This window comes from Phragmites australis, chromosome 22 (assembly GCF_958298935.1).
Source record: "Phragmites australis chromosome 22, lpPhrAust1.1, whole genome shotgun sequence".
Classification (NCBI taxonomy): Eukaryota; Viridiplantae; Streptophyta; class Magnoliopsida; order Poales; family Poaceae; genus Phragmites; species Phragmites australis.
Genome location: NC_084942.1, coordinates 23,645,312 through 23,665,904, shown reverse-complemented (window position 1 = coordinate 23,665,904; position 20,593 = coordinate 23,645,312). Strand labels below are relative to the sequence as shown.

The 20,593-nt window shown below is 53.8% G+C and overlaps 1 protein-coding gene and 1 non-coding gene across 2 annotated transcripts; both read left to right on the top strand.

Annotated features, from left to right (window-relative positions):
- The first annotated feature begins 471 nt into the window (after positions 1 to 471).
- Positions 472 to 610, top strand: LOC133905599 (small nucleolar RNA Z247). The gene has a single exon (XR_009907651.1). It is a non-coding gene; the product is annotated as a small nucleolar RNA Z247 (small nucleolar RNA).
- A 4,917-nt stretch (positions 611 to 5,527) lies between these two features.
- LOC133905565 (thaumatin-like protein) lies at positions 5,528 to 6,285 on the top strand. The gene has a single exon (XM_062347390.1). The coding sequence runs from the start codon at positions 5,597 to 5,599 to the stop codon at positions 6,122 to 6,124; it is 528 nt and encodes a 175-aa protein (XP_062203374.1). The 5' UTR covers positions 5,528 to 5,596; the 3' UTR covers positions 6,125 to 6,285.
- Positions 6,286 to 20,593: the final 14,308 nt, after the last annotated feature.

Here is a 20,593-nt window from a genome sequence, read left to right as displayed (position 1 = left end):
GCCCCCTACGGTCTGGTGCTAACACCTTTGCTCGGACACCTAGTCACGGAAAAACTCACAAAGACAAACCATCAGCTGTGGAAAGCGCAAGTGTTGCCATCAATTCGTGGCGCCATGCTTGAGGGCTTTCTGGATGGATCTGAAGTCGCACCAGCAAGACATGTTGATGCTGTTCTAGGCGACAAGACAGTAAAAGCCATGAATATTGCATACGTGCAATGGATATCCCGAGACCAACAGGCTAAGTTACCTGCTATCATCTCTTTCCCGAGAAGTACTGGCACAAGTAGTCGCAATGAAGACTTCAGCGCAGGTGTGGAAGGCTATTGAGGACATGTTCTCCTCTCAAACGCGTGTGAGGTTAGTCAATACCTGCATTGCACTGGCCACAACCCAGAAGGGCAGCATGACAATTGCCGAATATGTTGGGAAGATGAGGCACTTGGAGACGAGATGGCGTCTGCCGGTAAGCCCTTGGATGAAGAAGAGATGGTCTCGTATATTCTAACTGGTCTCGATGTTGATTACAATTCGATTGTTTCGGCTATTGTTGCTCGTGTCGAACCTATCACAGTTAATGAACTCTATGCTCAACTTTTAAGTTTTGAGACACGGATGGAATTGCTTCAGGGCGGTCCTCACTTTCAATCTTCTGTCAAAGCTGCCTCACGTGGTGGTCGCAACAATTTCAACTCATGTGGTCAAGGCAGGCGTGGGCGTGGCCATGACAGAGGACATTATTCCAGCAACAACCGGCGAACAACAGCAGTAGCAATAATGGTAATACCTCACACCAGTCAAGGTGTCAAATTTGTCACAAGAACAGGCATGCTGCAGTCAACTGCTGGAATAGGTTTGATCCAGATTTTGTTCCAGAAGAACAAAACACGGCTATGGTTACAGCGAGTTGGATTCGGTCTCTGGAGAGAATCCAAGTACAGGAAGATATCAACTGGTTCTTTCTATATCTCTAGCCTAGTTTGATTCAATTCCATCTATAGGCCTGCACCGAAACTCCTTCAAACCGAAATACAAGATTATCTCTAACACTCTCCCTCAATTATAACTTATCTAAGTTAAGATTACGCTTAAATGCTTCTAGACTTCGAGCTGACAACGATTTGGTGAAGCCATCAGCAGCACAGGTCCCCATGGCAATTCAGCTGCTCCATTGTATTTGTGATCTGGGCTGCCACTGACCAATTCCCTACCTCTGGCTAATGGTGTCTTGTGGCCAGATCAGACAGCTATGGTCCTGCGAGGTGCATCTACTCCAGCCGCATCAGCTTCTGTCTAGTCGCCAGCTATGCTTGTCGATTCATCCACGTCGATAGAATCTGCAACTCCGGTTGCGCCGCTAGGTTTTTCTGCTGATCCAGCCGGTGCCTCAGGATTGTCGTCTCCAACTTCTTCATGTATTGCTGCTCCTGAATATGATCATGTTTCTGTTCAGCCCTGTCCTGTCACTCGGCTACAGAGAGGGATATGCAGGCCAAAGGTATATACAGATGGCACTATTCGATATGGTCTTTTGACAGCCACTGGTGAGACTCAAAATTTACAGGAGGCTTTGCACAATGCTTCTTGGAAGACTGCAATGGATGCTGAATATAATGCTCTTATTACTAATAAAACTTGGCATCTAGTACCATCAACCGAGGGGAGAAATTTGATTGATTGTAAATGGGTATATAAAATTAAATGTAAGGCAGATGACACTATTGACAGGTATAAGGCTAGACTGGTTGCTAAAGGTTTTAAGAAACGGTATGGTATTTGACTATGAAGATACTTTCAGTCTAGTTGTTAAAGCTGCTACTATCAGATTAGTTCTCTCTATTGCAGTATTTAAGGGATGGAGCCTTCGCCAATTGGATGTGAAGAACGTGTTTCTTCATGATGTTCTAGAGGAGGATGTGTACATGAGGCAACTTCTGGGATATGAAGATAAGTCTATGCCTCATCATATATGTAAATTGGATAAAGCTCTCTATATGGGTTAAAACAAGCACCTCGAGCATGGTACTCTCGCTTAGTATGAAGTTGCAAGCTCTGGGTTTCTGTTCATCTAATGATGACACTTCTCTGTTTTTCTACAATAAAGGCAATGTCATTATATTTTTATCAATATATGTTGATGATATAATTGTTGCAAGCTCCTCTGAAGAAGCAACAATGGCACTGCTTCGAGATCTCCAAACTGAGTTTGCTCTCAAAGATTTAGGTGATCTTCACTATTTTTTGGGGATTGAAGTAAATAAAGTACGTGGAAGTATTTTGTTGATGCAAGAAAAATATACTGTGGATTTATTGAAACGTGTAGGGATGATGAATTGCAAGCCAGTTGCTACACCACTTTCTGTTACAGAGAAATTGTCAACCCATGTGGGAGATTTGTTAGGTCTTGAGGGTATAACCCAAGCATTGTTGGGGCCTTACAATATTTAACTCTGACTCGACCAGATATTGTTTTTCTAGTAAATAAAGTTTGTCAGTATTTACAGTCTCCTGCTACTCAACATTGGACAACAATAAAAAGGATTCTGAGGTACCTAAAATATACATTGGATACTGGTTTAAGAATTTATCTGTCACCATCTATGCTTGTCAGTGCATTTTTTGATGCAGATTGGTTGGATGCTCAGATGATAGAAGATCTACAAGAGATTTTGCTGTGTTTCTTGGAACGAATCTAATATCATGAACTACAAGAAAACAAGCAACTGTATCAAGATCAAGTACAGAAGCTGAATACAAGGCGTTGGCTAATGCAACTACAGAAATTATGTGGGTTCAGACGTTGCTTGATGAATTAGGTATTAAATCTCCTCGAGCTGCTCGTTTATGGTGTGATAATATTGGTGCTACTTATCTTTCTGCAAATCCGGTATTTCATGCAAGGACGAAACATATTGAGGTGGATTATCACTTTGTCCGAGAACGGGTTGCTAAAAAATTGTTAGATATTCAATTTGTTCCAACGGGGGATCAAGTTGCAGATGGCTTCACCAAATCGCTGTCAGCTCGAAGTCTAGAAGCATTTAAGCGCAATCTTAACTTAGATAAGTTATGATTGAGGGGCAGTGTTAGAGATAATTTTGTATTTCGGTTTGAGAGAGTTTTGGTGCAGGCCTATAGATAGAATTGAATCAAACTAGGCTAGAGATAGAGAAAGAAGCTGTTGATATCTTCATGTACTCGGATTCTCCTCGGAGATCGAATCCAACTTGCTGTAACCATAGCCATGTTTTGTTCGGCCTATATCAACATGCAAATCGCGGCCTCTACGGAGGTAGAAACGCTTCCATAGATAGACAATCTCATACAATATACTTTAGGACAACTTGAGATGAAGAAGGTTTCCTGTATGAAATTACTGATCCTATGATTCATTTCACTATTTAGTCCATTCGATATGACTAATAACTAACCCCATAGGACAGCCGGGCGCTAGCAATAGAACAGGAGCACTAGGATCGTTCGGTTCTGCTATCACACTCTATGATCCTGCTCGGCGCTAGTGCTTGAGAAAACTGTCAAGTCTTGGAGAGGGAAAAATGGCTATATATAGGACAGAGAAAAACTGGCTAGGTAGCCGTAGTATAGAGAATTGGTTGATCGATGCGCAATTTGCCACGGCATATATATTCTAGCTAGATTGACTTGACTGACGCGTAGTATATACTAGTATATGCCAATGTTAGGAGCATTTATATATATTGGCCGATCGATCAATATATATTTTGAAAAGTCTACATAAGATTATTTTTAACTATTTTTCCTTCATTTCGTTCTTTTTTATTCCCGTTCTCGATTTGATTCTCTTTATTTCTACTCCATCTCTAACAGCTTCCTTTCTTTGTGACGAGAACCGAAAAAGAAAATATTAAAACGCTAAAAAAAACGAAAATCTTTTTACAAAGAGAAAAAACTAGGAAGAAAATCGGTTAGAAATGAACTAATTAGGACTACGATCGATGTGATTGGGTTTGGCACATGTACACTGCTTTTGGATACCTACGTGGAAAAAGAGTGGAATTCTGGACGTGCGGCGACGATCGAGCCAAAAACCGGTCTCCAAGGGGTACACCCCTGCCTGACTTATGCGGAGTCTGGTCATTTCCATTCAATTCACTCGGTATGATATCTGGCAGCCACATATATATTTACCACATGTTTATTGTATTTTTCCTCTCTCATACAGAGAAGGTTTCATTTTCCACAGGTTTTAGCATTAAGATGCAGCACAAGACTACAAATTGGTCGGGCGGAAATTGAAGGCTATTTTGTCGATGCGTCTAGTGTATAAACAAAAGTACGTAGCACATTAGTAGATCTACAACCAGCTGTACGTACAGCATATATGTCGTAGCTCTTACAAGTTTCAACGAAATATCTTCATCTTCATCTTGATTATTACTCCTAGTATGTTTCATGTAGCAAATGTAGTGAAGCAAGGCCTGACCACAATGTTATGTCTCGTTATGTTGAGGGAAGTCGTGCCTCGCTCAACTCAGGCAACTCACCCCAGCTTTCCCCATTCACGTTATGAATTAAAACAACGATCACGTTTTGAATTAAAAAAAAATTCTATGATCGTGTATTGAATGAAAACATACCGCGATCATGTTTTGGATTCAAAAAAAAATCCACGATCACGTTTTGAATTCAAAGCAATAAACAGTCACATCTTGGATTTGAATTTTTTTCCATGATCTGTGTTTTGGATTAAAAAACAATGATCACGCTTTTGATTTATAAAAATTCCACAACCACATTTTAAATTCAAAAGAATTTCTACGATCATATTTTAAATTCAAAAAATTCAATGGTCATTTTTTGAATTTCTATGATCATGTTTTAAATTCATAAGAATTTCTACGCACCCACGGGCTAGATAGTCACACCGGTCATTCAGACACTCAGAAAATCAAGGTTCGTGGAGGCTCTTATCCATTGAACAAGCAACAAAGTATAATCAATGTGTTGTGTCTTTGTCAAAAAGGATCAATTTCCAGCACATCTAGTTGAACCATATGACAATTCTAACTGATGTAACACGGCAATGAAACAAAAATCTAACAAAATATTAGTGCACTTGTGGCTCCTCATGTCAGATAGGCCAGCTGCACAGGGCTTAATTCGGGCGAGTTGGTTTTTGTGCACAAAACATAAGAAGATATGTTAGCATAAAAAAAATCCTAAGTTTGACATGAACTACTGTAATTCCAAGAAAATCACTCCTACTATGAGCCTAAATGTGTGAGGAGTAGCGTCGAATCTATGCCGAGTTCAACGACTTCTTGGTGAGCTGTATGTGGCGCATGAAACTTGAGAGCTACTCTGGCACGAGTTCCGGTTCTCTATGCAGGCCGGTTGCCAAGTGGCTCATGAACAGAGTTGAAGTCAAGAATGAACCACCAATGGTCCAATATTGGCAACTCAAGGGCATCTTTGTCATTCCACAAGCCTTGACTTTTCTTACCCCTCGTTACTCTCGGCCATCTATAAAGACGTGAGCTCGCTCTCTAACTCCTCCCACGCTTCATTCCTAGCTACCTCACTAGCTACGTGAACAATCCACAGCTTAGCATCAATGGCGTCCCTGGCTGCCTCCTCGGTCCTCTTTCTCGTCCTCGCCGCCTTCGCGGCTGGCGCCAGCGCGGCCACCTTCACCGTCACCAACAACTGTGGCTCCACGGTGTGGCCGGCGGCCACCCCTGTCGGCGGGGGCCTGCAGCTCAACCCTGGCCAGACGTGGACCTTCAACGTGCCCGCTGGCACCAGCTCGGGCAGGGTCTGGGGCCGCACGGGGTGCTCCTTCAACGGCGGCAGAGGGAGATGCCAGACCGGCGACTGCGCGGGCGCGCTCTCCTGCACCCTCTCCGGGCAGCCCCCGATGACGCTGGCCGAGTTCACCATCGGCGGCGGCGGCAAACAGGACTTCTACGACATCTCGGTGATCGACGGCTACAACCTGGCCATGGCCTTCTCCTGCAGCACCGGCGTCGGCCTGGTGTGCAGGGACTCCAGATGCCCACAGGCGTACCTCTATCCGAGCGATAATACGAAGACCCATGCGTGCAACGGCAACAGCAACTACCAGGTGACCTTCTGCCCATGATGAGAGGCAGTACGTGGTCGAACGAATAAACTCGATGAATAAGACGATGTCGTGAAAAGCCGTCCATATATGCGTGCATGCATGTGGACGCATATGTACCCTTCAAAATTTGAATGATCACCGATCTTTCTCAAATAAATAAATAATATTTTTCAGACAAACATGCATGAAATATGTAATAGTCTTTGGCTCTTTGTTCTTGTTTGTCTACTTTAATGACGATTTAGTCGTCGTTCCAAGTGCATGTTCGATCCGAGTTCGATATAATTAAAGCCTAGCTAAGTAAGCAGGCCAGCAAAAGGAAAAATGCCGAGCTTTGATACTACGTATATCGGTATATGCTAGTATGCTCGAATGGTTCAATAACAAATTAAATCAACAAGGCGGCAGCCGAGCCGAGTGGCTCATGGAGGCTGCCGTCGGGGGAGCGACCCGGGTTCGAGCCCCGGCGCTACCCCGGGCGCTCGTACAGTCTCACAAAGTCTCTGTGCGACTATGTGAGTGTGGGTCTCGATTCTGAAAAAAAAAATCTAAATTAAATCAACATTTGCAATAATATTGTCGTGCGAAAATACAAAAGACCACACATGTACAGATTACAAAAATATAAATACACAGATACCGTCAACGCATCAGCCGTTGATGGTGTTTTACATTATCTTTTCTGAAACATGCAGAAAAACTGCATGTCATTATATTAAAAAAAAGAGCCTATAGTTACTGGTGTTTTACATTATCATAGATGATATTAAGAACGGATAAGGTGAGATCGAGACTGTTAAAGTATAACTGAATTATCTATTTTTTTTCTTATTAGTTTAGATTTTGAGTGAGTTAGTGGATGTATCTGTTCGCTGCGCGCGGGTACGGTCAGACGAGAAGAATCGTCGCTGCGGTCAGTGTACGTGGAAGGAAACGACGCTATCCCTTCAGCGTCACGTGTGTTTGGACAATCTAGGCGACAGTTAAGCTAGCGGGAGGAGATTCATTAATTAAAATGGGAGCTAGTGAATATAATAGGCCAAAATAGCTGCTGGATAGAAAGTCATACGCGTACGACAATTGTATTGGCAGTGGCAGATGCAGATACATATACCTTTCAGGAAAATCTCGCACAGCAAAATTGATCGACTCTGCTTCGTTTTATCGCTATCTATTTTTACATGTGTAACACCCGTAAATTCGCGAAACCAAAAAAAAAATAATCTAAAACTCTCTCCCCTCCTTGTTCCTCACCCACCCTCTCGCGTTACACAATGGCCGTCATCTTCGCCACTCTGGCCGTGCACATGGCGCGAATCGCACGGTCCACTGGCACCATTCTAACCGTATTTCTTGCTGCAATCTGCTCCACCTGTCCTGTCACATTCCTACACGTCGTGTGAACAACTCGGTGCACTGGCACCATGCTGCCCACATTCCTCGCCAGTCTAGAAATCAAGCTCATTGTCCCTTTTCTGACACACTCCTCCCTCTCCACCTCACAATTGGTGCCACCTCTACCCTCCTCTTCCTCTATACTCAGTGCCACGATCATCACTAATCATGAGCTCCCCAACGTCGGTGAGCTCCCTCCCTTACCCCTCCTTTTCTCTCTAACCCGAGCCACCACCTAACCCTAGCCCCCACATACCTACTCGATCGCCGTTGCCATTTGCTGTCGGCAAGGAAGGCGCCACTGTCACTAGATCGGGCCACTGTCCCATTTTTTCAGTTGCCGGCGCTCCGCCATCCCTCCCACCGCCAGTCACCACCACTTCTCTCTCTCTCTCTCTCTCTCTCTCTCTCTCTCTCCTCCGTCTGTTCTCTTCCTCTCCTACTCCCTCTCTCGATTTGATCTGAGCACACAGAACCACCTGAGCCCGAGCCACTTATCCTCTCTTGAGCACTAACAAGTGGTGCCCGAGGGGCAGGAGGGAGCCGTGGTGGTGATGCCGGCGAACTTTCCGCCGGCGACAACCGTTCCCGAGCAGATTATTTTATTCACTTCTTTCGTGGCGGCGGGGTTGGTGCCGCCGTTCTCTACATTCTTCCTCCAAGTTCTTGATATCTACGGCATCCAGCTGGTGCACTTGAGCTCCAACTCCGTTGTGGTGCTGGCGGTCTTCGCGCACCTCTGCGAGATGTTCGTGGGGGTGGTGCCTTCGGCTACGCTTCTCTGACACTTCTTCGTCTTGCGACCGGCCGGAAAGAAGAGGGGGTACTCCACGGCGGACGTCGCGGGGTGCTGCAACCTTCGGCTACGAGACGGCTTGGGGGAGCACTACATCCCCCAGGTACTGCGCAGCAAGTGGGAGGAATGGCGACGGGACTGGTTCTTCGTCGACGTCGACCCCCACGATCGTCTTGCTCTACCGGAAGCGGCGGCGGAGCCCCGGAGGTCGACGTGGGAGATGGCGCCGCCGGAGGACGCGAGGATGGAGCCGGTACTCAAGCGCATCAGATTGCTGCGCGACTCCGGGCTGACCTCGGTCTTGGTGGTGGCGGACTTCTTGCGCCGTCGCCTGGCACCCCTGCGGGAGCGGGCCCGGCCGTGCTGGTTCTACACCGGGCTTGAGGACATCACTCGGACCCAAATCGGCGCAAGCTGGGACCTGGGCCCAGCGGAGCTGAGAGGCATGACCCGAGTGATAACCGGAGTGGAAGACATGAGCCGGGCGGAGCTCCCGAGGCCGGAGATGGCGCTCTGCGCCAACCCCGAGCGCGCGGCGATCATGGCGCAGCTGCCGGAGTTCGATGCCCAGGGGCTCGTGGACCGGCCGAGGAGCCGGAGCCCCGAGGCCCCCGAGCTCCTGGGGCTGGACAAGCTGGCCAGCGAGGAGGCCACGAACAGCCCGGCGCGGGCTGGTGGCGGGGCCACTGCGGGCAGCAGCCGCCGCACCAGAGAAGAGGGCACCGCCGACGTCGTAGAGGATCGGGGGAAGCGCCCCCGAGTCTACATCCCAGTGCCGGACTCCCCGCCGTCGCCGTCGGCAGCGGCGGCGTTCCCGGTCCTGGAACCGCGACTTGTGAGGATGGGGCCTGACCCAGCGCCTGAGAGCCGCGCGGCGGCCCCGCTGAGCCCCCGGCGGAAGAGGAGACGGGAGGATTCCGGGCCGGCGCCGCCGGACCCGGACTTCAGGCTCCCGATGGCCAAATGGTAGTACCGGGGGTCGACGACCGAGTAAGTTTCATTCTTCGCTCTTTCTTGGGCGCTCTTTGCCCGAACTGAGCTTTGATTTTAATCTTCGCCTATCTCCCGCAGGCCGCCCGCAGGTGCCACCGCGATTGAAGGAGCGCGGGCGCCGGGGCCAGAGCCAAGCCCGCCAGCCGCGTCGAGGCAGGCGGACGCAGCGACGGCGGGGGCGCCAGCGGACGCGGCGGCCAAGGGGAGGACGGCGGGGGCGCCAGCGGACGCGGCGGCCAAGGGGAGGACGGCGGAAGCGGCAGCCGAGGGGAGGACGGAGCAGTCGCCCGAGCCCTCGGCGCCGGCGGAACCTACCCCGGGCATGCAGAGCCCGGGGCGGATGGTGGCGGAAACAGCAGCCTTGCCGGGGCCGACGGACGCGGCGGCCGAGGCAGAAATACGGCCGTCGCCCGAGCCTTTGGCACCGGTGAAACCTACCCTGGGTATGCAGAGCCCGGGGCGGATGGTTGTGTGGCGTCCCATGGGGACCTCGAACCCCCCGCAGGCAGATCGGGGGTAGGCCGGCGCTCCACTGGCGCCCGGCCGGCCTGCCGACCCCCTCCTGGCCGCGATCGAGGGTGTCCAGGTGGCGGTCGGGCGTCTGGGCGCGGCGGTGGACGCGAAGGAGGGGCAGCTCGAAGCAGAGCGCGCCCGGCTGATCCTGGAGAGGGCGCAGCTTGCGAGCGCCCAGGAAGAGGCCCGCACGGCGGCCGCGCGGGAGCAGAAACTCCTGGAAGATACCCGCGCGGAGGTCGCGCGGGAACGGGAGATTTTGAAGGCCGCCCGCGCCGAAGCCGCGTGGGAGCGAGAAGACGCCGCCCGCCTGGTTGAGGCGTCGCGGCAGCAGGCTGCCGAGGCCCTTGCCAGGGCGGGGCAGGCGCAGGAGAGGGAGGCAGCGGTCGCGGTCTGTGAGAAGGCGGCGGAGGAGCTCCGGGCTGAGCTGACCCGCTGGGAGGGCGAGGCCGAACAGACGAGCACCGGCCTCCAGCGTTGGGAAGACGACCTCCGGAAGATTGAAGAAGACATCCGCCGATGGGAGGAGGACATCTCCCTCCGGGAGGTGGATAACGAGATCACGGCGGCGCATCTGGGCGCCCCGGAGGACACGCTGGCCCACCAGGAGGACGCGCTGACCCCCCGGGAGGGGGAGCTGAGCCGTCGAGAGGGGGAGGCTGCCGCGGCGGCAGCGGCCGTCGCCAGGGAGGAGGAGAACGCAAAACACGAGGCGGAGCTAACTGCCTGTGAGCGCGCCTTGTCCGAACTGGTGGCGCAGACAAAGCAAGCCGTCGGCTCCACAACCGACGGCGGTTCTTCTGGCCCGGCCGGGGGCCAGGGACTCGAGGCGCAGTTGCGGGCTGTGAAGTAGAAGCTCGAGACTGCCTTCGTCTCGCGGGTCAACCTGCAGCAAATGTTGGAGGACATACTCCGGCGGATGCAGCGGGCCGTGGAGAAGGCCGGTCTCGGGCGACTCGTCGCGGACAAGAAGAGTGACAGCCCCGCACGACAAGTCCTAGGGCTTCAATAGGTCTGCGAGCGCCTCGAGGCGCTGCCCTGGGCCGTCCAGGAACTCGCCACCCGGGAAGGACGCGGCTTGGCCCACGCGGTGGCCGAGCACGTCCTGGCCTGCTACTGAAGCAGAGACCCGAACTTCCCGCTGGAGCCGGCGCGGGAAGGAGTGGTTGAAGCCGAGGGAGAGGCCGCCCGGGAAGCGGTTCAGAGTACCGCTGCCGAGGTGGCGGCCGGCTTTAGGCGGGAAGCGCCGCCGCCGCCAGCCCCCAGGGATGACCCAAACGACTCGGATGCCGACTCTGCCGCCGATTAGGCTTTTTGTAGTAGTTTCTTTTTCTTTTGTTGTTGTCTTGGATGGATGTAAATATGGGGGTGATCCCTCAGAAATGCTTGTATTTCCCTTGTGAATATAATGGCAGCTTTTCTTTGGGCTCGCAACTCCAGTGTTCTTGAGTACTTAGTGTTCCTTCTGATGTTTTGCCTTGAAGCCCCGGGGAGTACTCAGTCGGACCATTCCCGACCTTTCCGTCCCCGAGAACGAAGTCGTCCCGATTGTCATTCTTGGCGCGTTCAACCCCCGAGCCCTCGCGAGTCCGCATTGTCTAAGTCAAAAGACAAAGACACGAACTTCCTTGCTCGGGAGATGGATCGATCCAGCACGGAACACGCCATGACCGGTGAATACTTTTTTACCTCGCGACCACTCAGTCAGTAGACCAGAGACGCGCGCGGGCGGAAATATGACCAAGAGTCCCCGTGGTTCGGTGGTGCCCGGGCTTAAGATGGACCGGACCGAGCACTGACAGCCCGCCCCTGAGGCCTAGGCTCCGGACTACTCGAGCAGCTTGAGCGATAGGATTACCCAGGGCACCCAAGGACTCGGTAGTGCTCGGGGTCCTTAAAAGTGGACCGAACACCGCGACCACCACGAAGGGCTTCGGACGGACATTACCGTACGTGCGGTACACCTTTCTACGAACCGTTCTGTCGTTCCAGGAAAAAGTAGACACACGGTAGGGTTTTGTGTGCGAGGAGATCATCTCACCGGACAGATTAAAATGCGAGGGCCCCCGAGGATGACTCGGGAACATAATATTATTGAACGCAAATTTGTCCGAATTTAACCACTCACCGGACAGCTGTCGGCCTTCCGGCCAACCGATCCAGGAGGAGCGTGTGCTTCCGAGCTCGGGGTGCCCGGGGACTTGGTTCCTTCAGCCGGAGTGCCCGAGCGTCAAGGGGCACATGAGGATCCCGGGATCGGGTGATCTCGACCACTTATGCCTAAGCGGTAGGACCACCCGAGGACCCTTGGGGCCGATCAGCGACCTGGGCATCGAGGCCCTCGTGGTCGAGCTGCTCTTGATTGTCGGCCTGTGACTTAAGAGAGAATAGGGAATTTCTTTGCCTGGTGTGCTCTGTCAGTGCGGTACTTGTTATAGACTGCCCTCATTTCCGACCCGAGACCTCTTGAATGCCCAAACCGGCGGACGAGAGCAGACAAAGGCATAACCCAGAGGTCCTATGGTCCGGTGGCGCCCGGGTATGACAGACCAGACCGAGCACCGATAGCCCGTCCCGGGGGCCTGGGCTCCGGACTACTCGAGCAGCTCGAGCGATAGGATTACCCAGAGCACCCCGGAACTCGGTAGTGCCCAGGAGCCTGCCACGACACCGAACACCACATCCTACCATGTCGGACGTAAGTCAGCGGCAACAACTGCCCGCATGCATACCGATTGGGATTCTTTTATCAGCGGGGAAAATGAGGGAGCGAACTTTTTCTCGCACAATCGAGCATCTCACCAGACAGGTTAAACATACGGAATCCAGGAAAAAGAAATTGACATACGACTGAATATTGAGATATTGAATTTACAAATTTTACAGTTTGGGTGACTTACCCAATGGGTGGTAGCCCCCGGTCAATTTGGGCGGGGGGAAGCCCCTGGCCTGGTTGACCTGAGGCGCGAGCACGGCCGTCTACGGGTAGAACCTGCGCAGGTGCTCGATGTTCCACAGGTTCGGGAGCGGCTGCCCATCCTCTGCCGCCAACCTGAAAGAACCTTCTCGCGGGACCCCGATCACGGTGAAGGGACCTTCCCACATGGGGGACAGCTTATTCTTTTCTTCGCGCGACTGGACGCGTCGGAGAACTAGGTCCCCCACCTCGAGAGACCGGGCTCGGACATGGCGTAGATGGTATCGCCGCAGACTCTGCTGGTACCAAGCCGCCCGGACGGCGGCACGCCGCCGGTGCTCTTCCAGGTAGTCAACGTCGTCGCGCCTTTGCTGCTCCTGCTCACCCTCAGAATATGCATGCACCCGAGGGGAGCCTAAAGTGAGCTCGGAGGGGAGGACCGCCTCAGCGCCGTAGACGAGGAAGAATGGAGTCTCCCCGGTGGCGCGGCTTGGCGTGGTCCGATTAGCCCATAGCACAGCGGGCAGCTCGTCCACCCATCCCTTCCCGTGCTTGGCGAGCACGCCATAGGTCCGGGTTTTGAGGCCCTTCAGTACCTCCGCGTTGGCGCGCTCTACTTGCCGTTACTGCGAGGATGAGCGACGGAGGCGAAGCAGAGCTTGATGCCGAGGTCTTCGCAGTAGTTCCCGAACAGGGCACTCGTGAACTGAGTGCCGTTGTCGGTGATGATCCGGTTCGGGACGCCAAAGCGACTGGTGATGCCGCGGATAAACTAGAGCGCCGTATTTTTGGTCACCTTGAGGAATGGGACCGCCTCCGGCCACTTGGTGAACTTGTCGATGGTGACGTAGAGGTACGCATAGCCCCCGATTGCTCGGGGGAATGGACCCAGAATGTCCAACCCCCAGACCGCGAAAGGCCATCACAGGGGGGATGGTATGAAGAGCCTGAGCTGGCTGGTGAATCTGCTTTGCGTGGAACTGGCACGCCCTGCAGCGCCGAACCAGCTCGGAAGCATCCTGGAGAGCTGTAGGCCAGTAGAAACCTTGCCGGAAGGCCTTCCCGACCAGCGTGCGGAACGATGAATGGCCACCGCACTCGCCCTCGTGGATCTCAGCGAGAAGATCACCACCTTCTGCCCGGGAGATGCATTTCAGGAGGACACCTCCTGCGCTACGTCGGTAGAGATCCCCATCTACTATGGCATAGCGTCTGGACTGCCGAGCAACTCTTTCGGCAGACGCCTCATCCCCGGGAAGGAACTTTTCCTTCAAATACCCTCGGATGTCAGACATCCACGAGGCATCTTGAGAACATTCAGCGAGTGCAGCGCACTCGCCGGACGGCGGCACCCTGACGGGGCTTCCCACTGAGGGCACCGCCGGGGTCCCCTGAATTGAGTTCGAGGTTTCCCCTTCGTCCTGTTCGGCAGGCAGGACGGAAGGCCGTGCGAGTCTTTCTTCAAAGACTCCGGCAGGGACGCGCGCACGGGAGGAGGCCAGGCGGGAGAGCTCGTCGGCCAGAGTGTTGTCGCGGCTAGGGACGTGCCGCAACTCCAGGCCATCGAAACGCCTCTCCAGCTTCCTGACCGCTGCCACGTACGCCGCCATTTGAGGATCCGTGCACTGGTACTCCTTGGATACCTGGTTGACCACCAGTTGGGAGTCCCCATTGACCAGGAGGCGACGAATCCCAAGCCCCACCGCAGCCCGGAGGCCGGCGATGAGACCTTCATATTCCGCTATGTTGTTGGATGCGCGGAACTGCAACTGCACGACGTACCGGAGCTCTTCAACCGTTGGGGAGGTGAGAACCACTCCGGCCGCTACGCCTTTCAGTGAGAGGGAGCCGTCGAAGTGCATGACCCAGTACCCGGGCGCGTCGTGCCCAGGATAGGCAGAGATCTCTTCTGGGATAATCTCGGGGACGGGTGTCCACTCTGCCACGAAGTCGGAGAGCGCCTGGCTTTTGATCGCCTGGCGACTGACAAAATGCAGGTCGAATTCCGCCAGCTCCACTGCCCACTTGACAACACGCCCGGTGCCTTCTCGGTTCTGAAGAATGGGTCCCAGTGGATACGTGGTAACCACCGAGACCTTGTGCGCCTGAAAGTAGTAGCGCAGCTTCCGGGAAGCGATGAGCATGGCGTAGAGAAGCTTCTGAGCCTAGGGATACCTTGTTTTGGCCTCCCAAAGGACTTCACTGACGAAGTACATCGGTCGCTGTACCCGGCGGGCACGGACGATGGCTTTACCCGGGGGGCTGCTGCAGCCCCCAGGCTCGGCGGTATGGTCGGGGCTGGCCGGGTGCTCTGGCTCGACTCCCTGGTCGGGAGGAGCAGAGTGCTCGGGCTCGACCCCTTGCTCGGGGGGAGCCGCGAGGACGGATGAGTGCTCAGGGGCCACTGGGAGCTGGGACCCAGCACCTGGCCCCACGCACTCATCACGCTCCACCTCCAGCACCATGCTCAATACCTGAGGAGTGGCCGAAACGTAGAGCAGTAGGGGCTCACCTTCGGAGGGAGCCACCAGCATGGGTGGCGAGGTGAGGTACTTCTTCAGATCGCGGAAGGCCTGCTCGGCCTCCGGCGTCCAGTCGAAACGATCGGTCTTCTTCAGAAGTTTGAAGAGGGGGAGCCCTCGCTCCCCGAGCTTGGAGATGAAGCGCCCGAGGACCGCCATGCAGCCGGCGAGACGCTGGACCTCTTTGAGTCGAGCCGGGGGTCGCATCTGCTCGATGGCCCGGATCTTCTCTGGATTGGCCTCGATTCCTCGGCCAGAAACCAAGAAACCGAGGAGCTTGCCCGCCGGCACCCCGAAGACGCACTTCTCGGGGTTGAGCTTGAGGCGGGTGGTGCGGAGACTGTTGAAAGTCTCGGCAAGGTCCTCGAGCAGGGTGGCGCGGTCTCGGGTTTTGACCACGAGATCGTCGATGTAAGCCTCGACGTTGCGGCCAACCTGTGAATCAAGGGTAATACGAATGGCGCGCTGGAAAGAGGATCCAGCGTTGCGCAAGCCAAAAGGCATTGACATATAACAGTAAGTCCCCACCGGAGTGGTAAAAGCAGTTTTTCCCTCGTCCCCTACGGCCATGCGGATCTGGTGATACCCAGAGTTTGCATCTAAAAAGTATAAAAGATCGCATCCCGCAGTTGCATCTACAATTTGATCAATGCGAGGTAAGGGAAAGGGATCTTTAGGGCAAGCCTTATTTAGGTCGGTGTAGTCCACACACATGCGGAGCTTGCCGTTGGCCTTCAGAACGATGACTGGATTTGCCAGCCAGTCGGGGTGGAGGACCTCTCGGATAAATCCGGCGTTAAGGAGCTTGCTGACCTGCTCCCGGATAAACTCCTGGCGCTCAGGCGCCTGCCGCCGGACCTTCTGCTTCACCGAGCGGGCGTCCGGGCGCACCGCCAAGTGATGCTCGATCACCTCCCTAGGGATCCCGGGCATGTCGGACGGTTCTCAGGCAAACACGTCTGCGTTAGCCTGGAGGAAGGTGATGAGCGCGCTTTCCTATTTGCTGCCCAGGTCACCGCCGATCCGGACGACCTGGGTAGCGCCTTCGCCCACCACGACCTCTTTCGTTGGAATAGAGGCGTCGGCGGCGAGTCGGGGTTTGGATGAAGAGGGTCCCGGGCCCCCTGTGCAGCCTTCGACCTCGGCCCGTGCTGAAACCAAAGCCATGTACGACTGCTCGGCGCAGGAGACGGCGCCGCCGGAGTCGGCGATCACGGAGATGGGGCCCGCTGGGCCCGGCATCTTAACCGTGAGATACGCATAATGCACGACCATCATGAACTTGGCGAGCGCCGGACGCCCGAGGATGGCGTTGTAGGGGAGGGGGAGCTCCGCGACGTCGAAGAGGACGCTCTCCGTGCGGAAGTTGTCCCGACTCCCAAAGGTCACGGGTAGCTCGACCTGCCCGAGGGGCAAGGAGTGCCCGGGGGTCACTCTGCAGAAGGGGAGCGACGGCCTTAGGCGCCTAGAGGACACCTGTAGCTTTTCAAAAGCCTCCTTGGAGAGGAGGTTGAGGCCTGCACCACCGTCGATCAGCACTCTACCGACCTTGACATTGCAGACGGTGGGGGACACCACCAGGGATAGTCGCCCCACGGCTGCAGTACTCGCGGGGTGGTCGGCCATGCTGAACGTGATCGGGGCGTCCGACCACCTCAGGGGCCTGGCGGCCTCCTCGCTCGGGGTTGCCGAGCACACCTCGCGTCGCATGACCTTGATGCCACGACGCGAGGAAGGCGTGTAAGCGCCTCCGTCGATGAAGGCGACGGCATGCTCGGGCTCCTGAATGCCGAGCTCGGTGTTGTCGGGGGCGGCCTCAGCGTTGCCTCCCCCGCGGGACTCGTCGCGCTCCCTCTGGCGCTGCTCGACGAGGCCTTTGACCGTACGACACTCCGTGAGATCGTGCCATCTGGTCTGGTGTATGGGGCACCATTTGCCTGGCTCGGGCCCCGCGGGAGCGGGGACTCTCGCTGGAGCAGGAGCCCGGCCGGGTGCCGGGGCTCTTGCGGGAGCCGGTGCCCTAGCTGGTGCCGGGGCCCTTGCGGGCGCCGGGGCCTGAGGAGGGGCCCTGGCAGGGGCACTTGCGGGTGCGGGCCTTCTGTCGGCGGCCGCCCGGCGCTCTTGCCGGCGGTCAGGCTCTTGGGCCGGCCTATGGGCGGGGCCCTGGGCCGGCTCAACAGGAGCGGCCTCGCGCTTCCTTCTCTTCTTCTTTTCCCGCTTATCGGAACGGGAAGAACTTGGCTGATCGGCGGTGGGGTGTGGAGCATGCCACGCCCGGGCCTCCGCAGCCTTGGCGCACTTATCGGCCAGTGCGAAGAGCTCCGCAGTGGTTTCGATCTCGTGTGTACCTAGCTTTTCGAGCATCCACTCATCGCGGACGCCCTGCCGGAAAGCGACGATAACAGCGTGGGGGGCCACCCGCGGGATGGTGTTGCGGACCTGGCTGAAGCGCTGAATAAAGCGCCGCAGCGTCTCCCCCTCCTGTTGCTTGACGGCGTGGAGGTCGCACTCCAAACCGGGGCGCGTGAATGTGCCCTGAAAGTTGGCCACAAACTGGTGGCAGAGATCATCCCAGGAGCTAATAGACCTTGGGGGTAAGTTCATGAGCCAAGAACGGGCAGAGCCCCTCAAGGCAACATGAAATATAATTTGCCATCACCTTTTCGCTGCCTCCGGCCGCTTGAACGGCCGTAGTGTAGATCTGGAGGAACTCGATGGGGTCGATGGACCCGTCGTACTTCTCCGGCAGCTCGGGGCGGAACTTGGAGGGCCACTTGACCCGACGGAGCTCAGTGGTAAAGGCACGGCAGCCGGTGCCGTACCCCGCGGCGCGGGCGGGAGTCCTTGGTGGCGAATGCCGGCGAGCCGGGGATTCCCGGTTACCGTGGGCCGGGAAAGAGGAAGCCTGATCCTCTGCCTCGACCTCCTACCGGGTTTCCCGCTGGCACTCGAGAGTGACGCGGGCATCCTCGTGGCCCCTCCGCTCGTTGAGACGCAAGCGGAGGTCCCGGGCTTCGGACACGGCCAGGGGGGCGGCGCTCCTCCTGGAGGCCCCCCGGTCCGTGCGGACGTTGCCCATTGATGAGCCAGTTCTGGCAGCGCCACGCTGGGTAGTGGTGCGAGAACTCCCGGCCAGCACCTTGCAGCGAGCAGTGCCGACCAGGGCGACGACATCTTGAATCCACCGGCCTTCCGGAGTATTCGGCGTTACCTGGACTGGCGGGTGCCTGAGGAGAGCATGCGCCGCAAGCAGCGCACTTCCTGGGCTGGCCTCGCTAAAGGCGAGTCTACGCCGAAGTGGCACCCGGCGCTGTCCAGAGGCGGACCTGGCGGCCGGGGTTTCGACCACCTGCTGGGGGTCGGAGGGTGCATCGGCGGCAGCGGCGGCGGCGGCCTTGCTGGGCCCAGCGCCTTGGTCCCCCTGGGAGGGAAAAACCGCGCGCGCAGATAGTGACTGCTGCTGGAACGCAGCAGCGACTGGGGCCTCCTGGACGTCGGGCAGTACTCCGTCACTGGAAGTGGAGCCAGAACGCTGGAGACTGTGCCCACCGGCCATCTTTTCCTGTGAAGAAAACAAACAAACAGATTCAGGGATGTTCCCCCCTACCTAGCTTTCCTTCGAGAAAATTCATGAAGAAAAATGAGAGAAATCCTAGGTAAAGGGAATAGAGGTGAGAATCACTTCATAATGAGAAAAAAAATCATTAAAACGTTGAAGGAAACGAAAATCTCTTTATGAAAGAAAAAAAATTACGAAAAAAATCTGTTAGAGATGAGCTAATTAGGACTACGATCGATGTGATTGGGTTTGGCACATTATACTGCTTTTGGATACCTACGTGGAAAAAGAGCGGAATTCTGGACGTGCGGCGACGATCGAGCCAAAAACCGGTCTCCGATGGGTACATCCCTCCCTGACTTATGCAGGGTCCGGTCATTTCCATTCAATTCACTCGGTATGATATCTGGCAGCCACATATATATTTTCCACATGTTTATTGTATTTTCCTCTCTCATACAGAGAAGGTTTCATTTTCCACAGATTTTAGCATTAAGATGCAGCACAAGATTACAAATTGGTCGGGCGGGAATTGAAGGCTATTTTGTCGATGCGTCTAGTGTATAAACAAAAGTACGTAGCGCATTAGTAGATCTACAACCAGCTGTACGTACAGCATATATGGCGTAGCTCTTACAAGTTTCAACGAAATATCTTCATCTTGATTTTTACTCCTATTATGTTTCATGTAGCAAATGTAGTGAAGCAAGGCCTAACCACAATGTTATGTCTCGTTATGTTGAGGGAAGTCGTGCCTCGCTCAACTCAGGCAACTCAGCCCAGCTTTCCCCATTCACGTTATGAATTAAAACAAAATACACGATCACGTTTTGAATTAAAAAAAAAAATCTATGATCATGTTTTGAATCAAAACATACCGCGATCATGTTTTGGATTAAAAAAAAATTCCATCACGTTTTGAATTCAAAACAATAAACAGTCACTTCTTGGATTTGAATTTTTTTCCATGATCTGTGTTTTGGATTAAAAAACAATGATCACGCTTTTGATTTATAAAAATTCCACAATCACATTTTAAATTCATAAGAATTTCTACGATCATATTTTAAATTCACAAAAATTCAATGGTCATGTTTTGAATTTCTATGATCATGTTTTAAATTCATAAGAATTTCATAAAAATTCAATAGTCACACCGGTCACTCTGACACTCAGAAAATCCGGGTTCGTGTAGGCTCTTATCCATTGAACAAGCAACAACGTATGATCAATGTGTTGTGTCTTTGTCAAAAAGGATCAATTTCCAGCACATCTAGCTGAACCATATGACAAATTCTAACTGATGTAACACGGCAATGAAAGAAAAATCTAACAAAATATTAGTGCACTTGTGGCTCCTCATGTCAGATAGGCCAGCTGCACAGGGCTTAATTTGGGTGAGTTCGTTTTTGTGCACGAAACACAAGAAGATATGTTAGAAACAAAAATCCGAAGTTTGACGTGAACTACTGTAATTCCAAGAAAATCACTGCTACTATGAGACTAAATGTGTGAGGAGTAGCGTCGAATCTATGCTGAGTTCAATGACTTCTTGGTGAGCTGTGTGTGGCGAATGAAACATGAGAGCTACTCTGGCACGAGTTCCGGTTCTCTATGCAGGCCGGTTGCCAAGTGGCTCATGGACGGAGTTGAAGTCAAGAATGACCACCAATGGTCCAATATTAGCAACTCAAGGGCATCTTTGTCATTCCACAAGCCTTGACTTTTCTTACCCCTCGTTACTCTCGGCCATCTATAAAGACGTGAGCTCCCTCTCTAACTCCTCCCACGC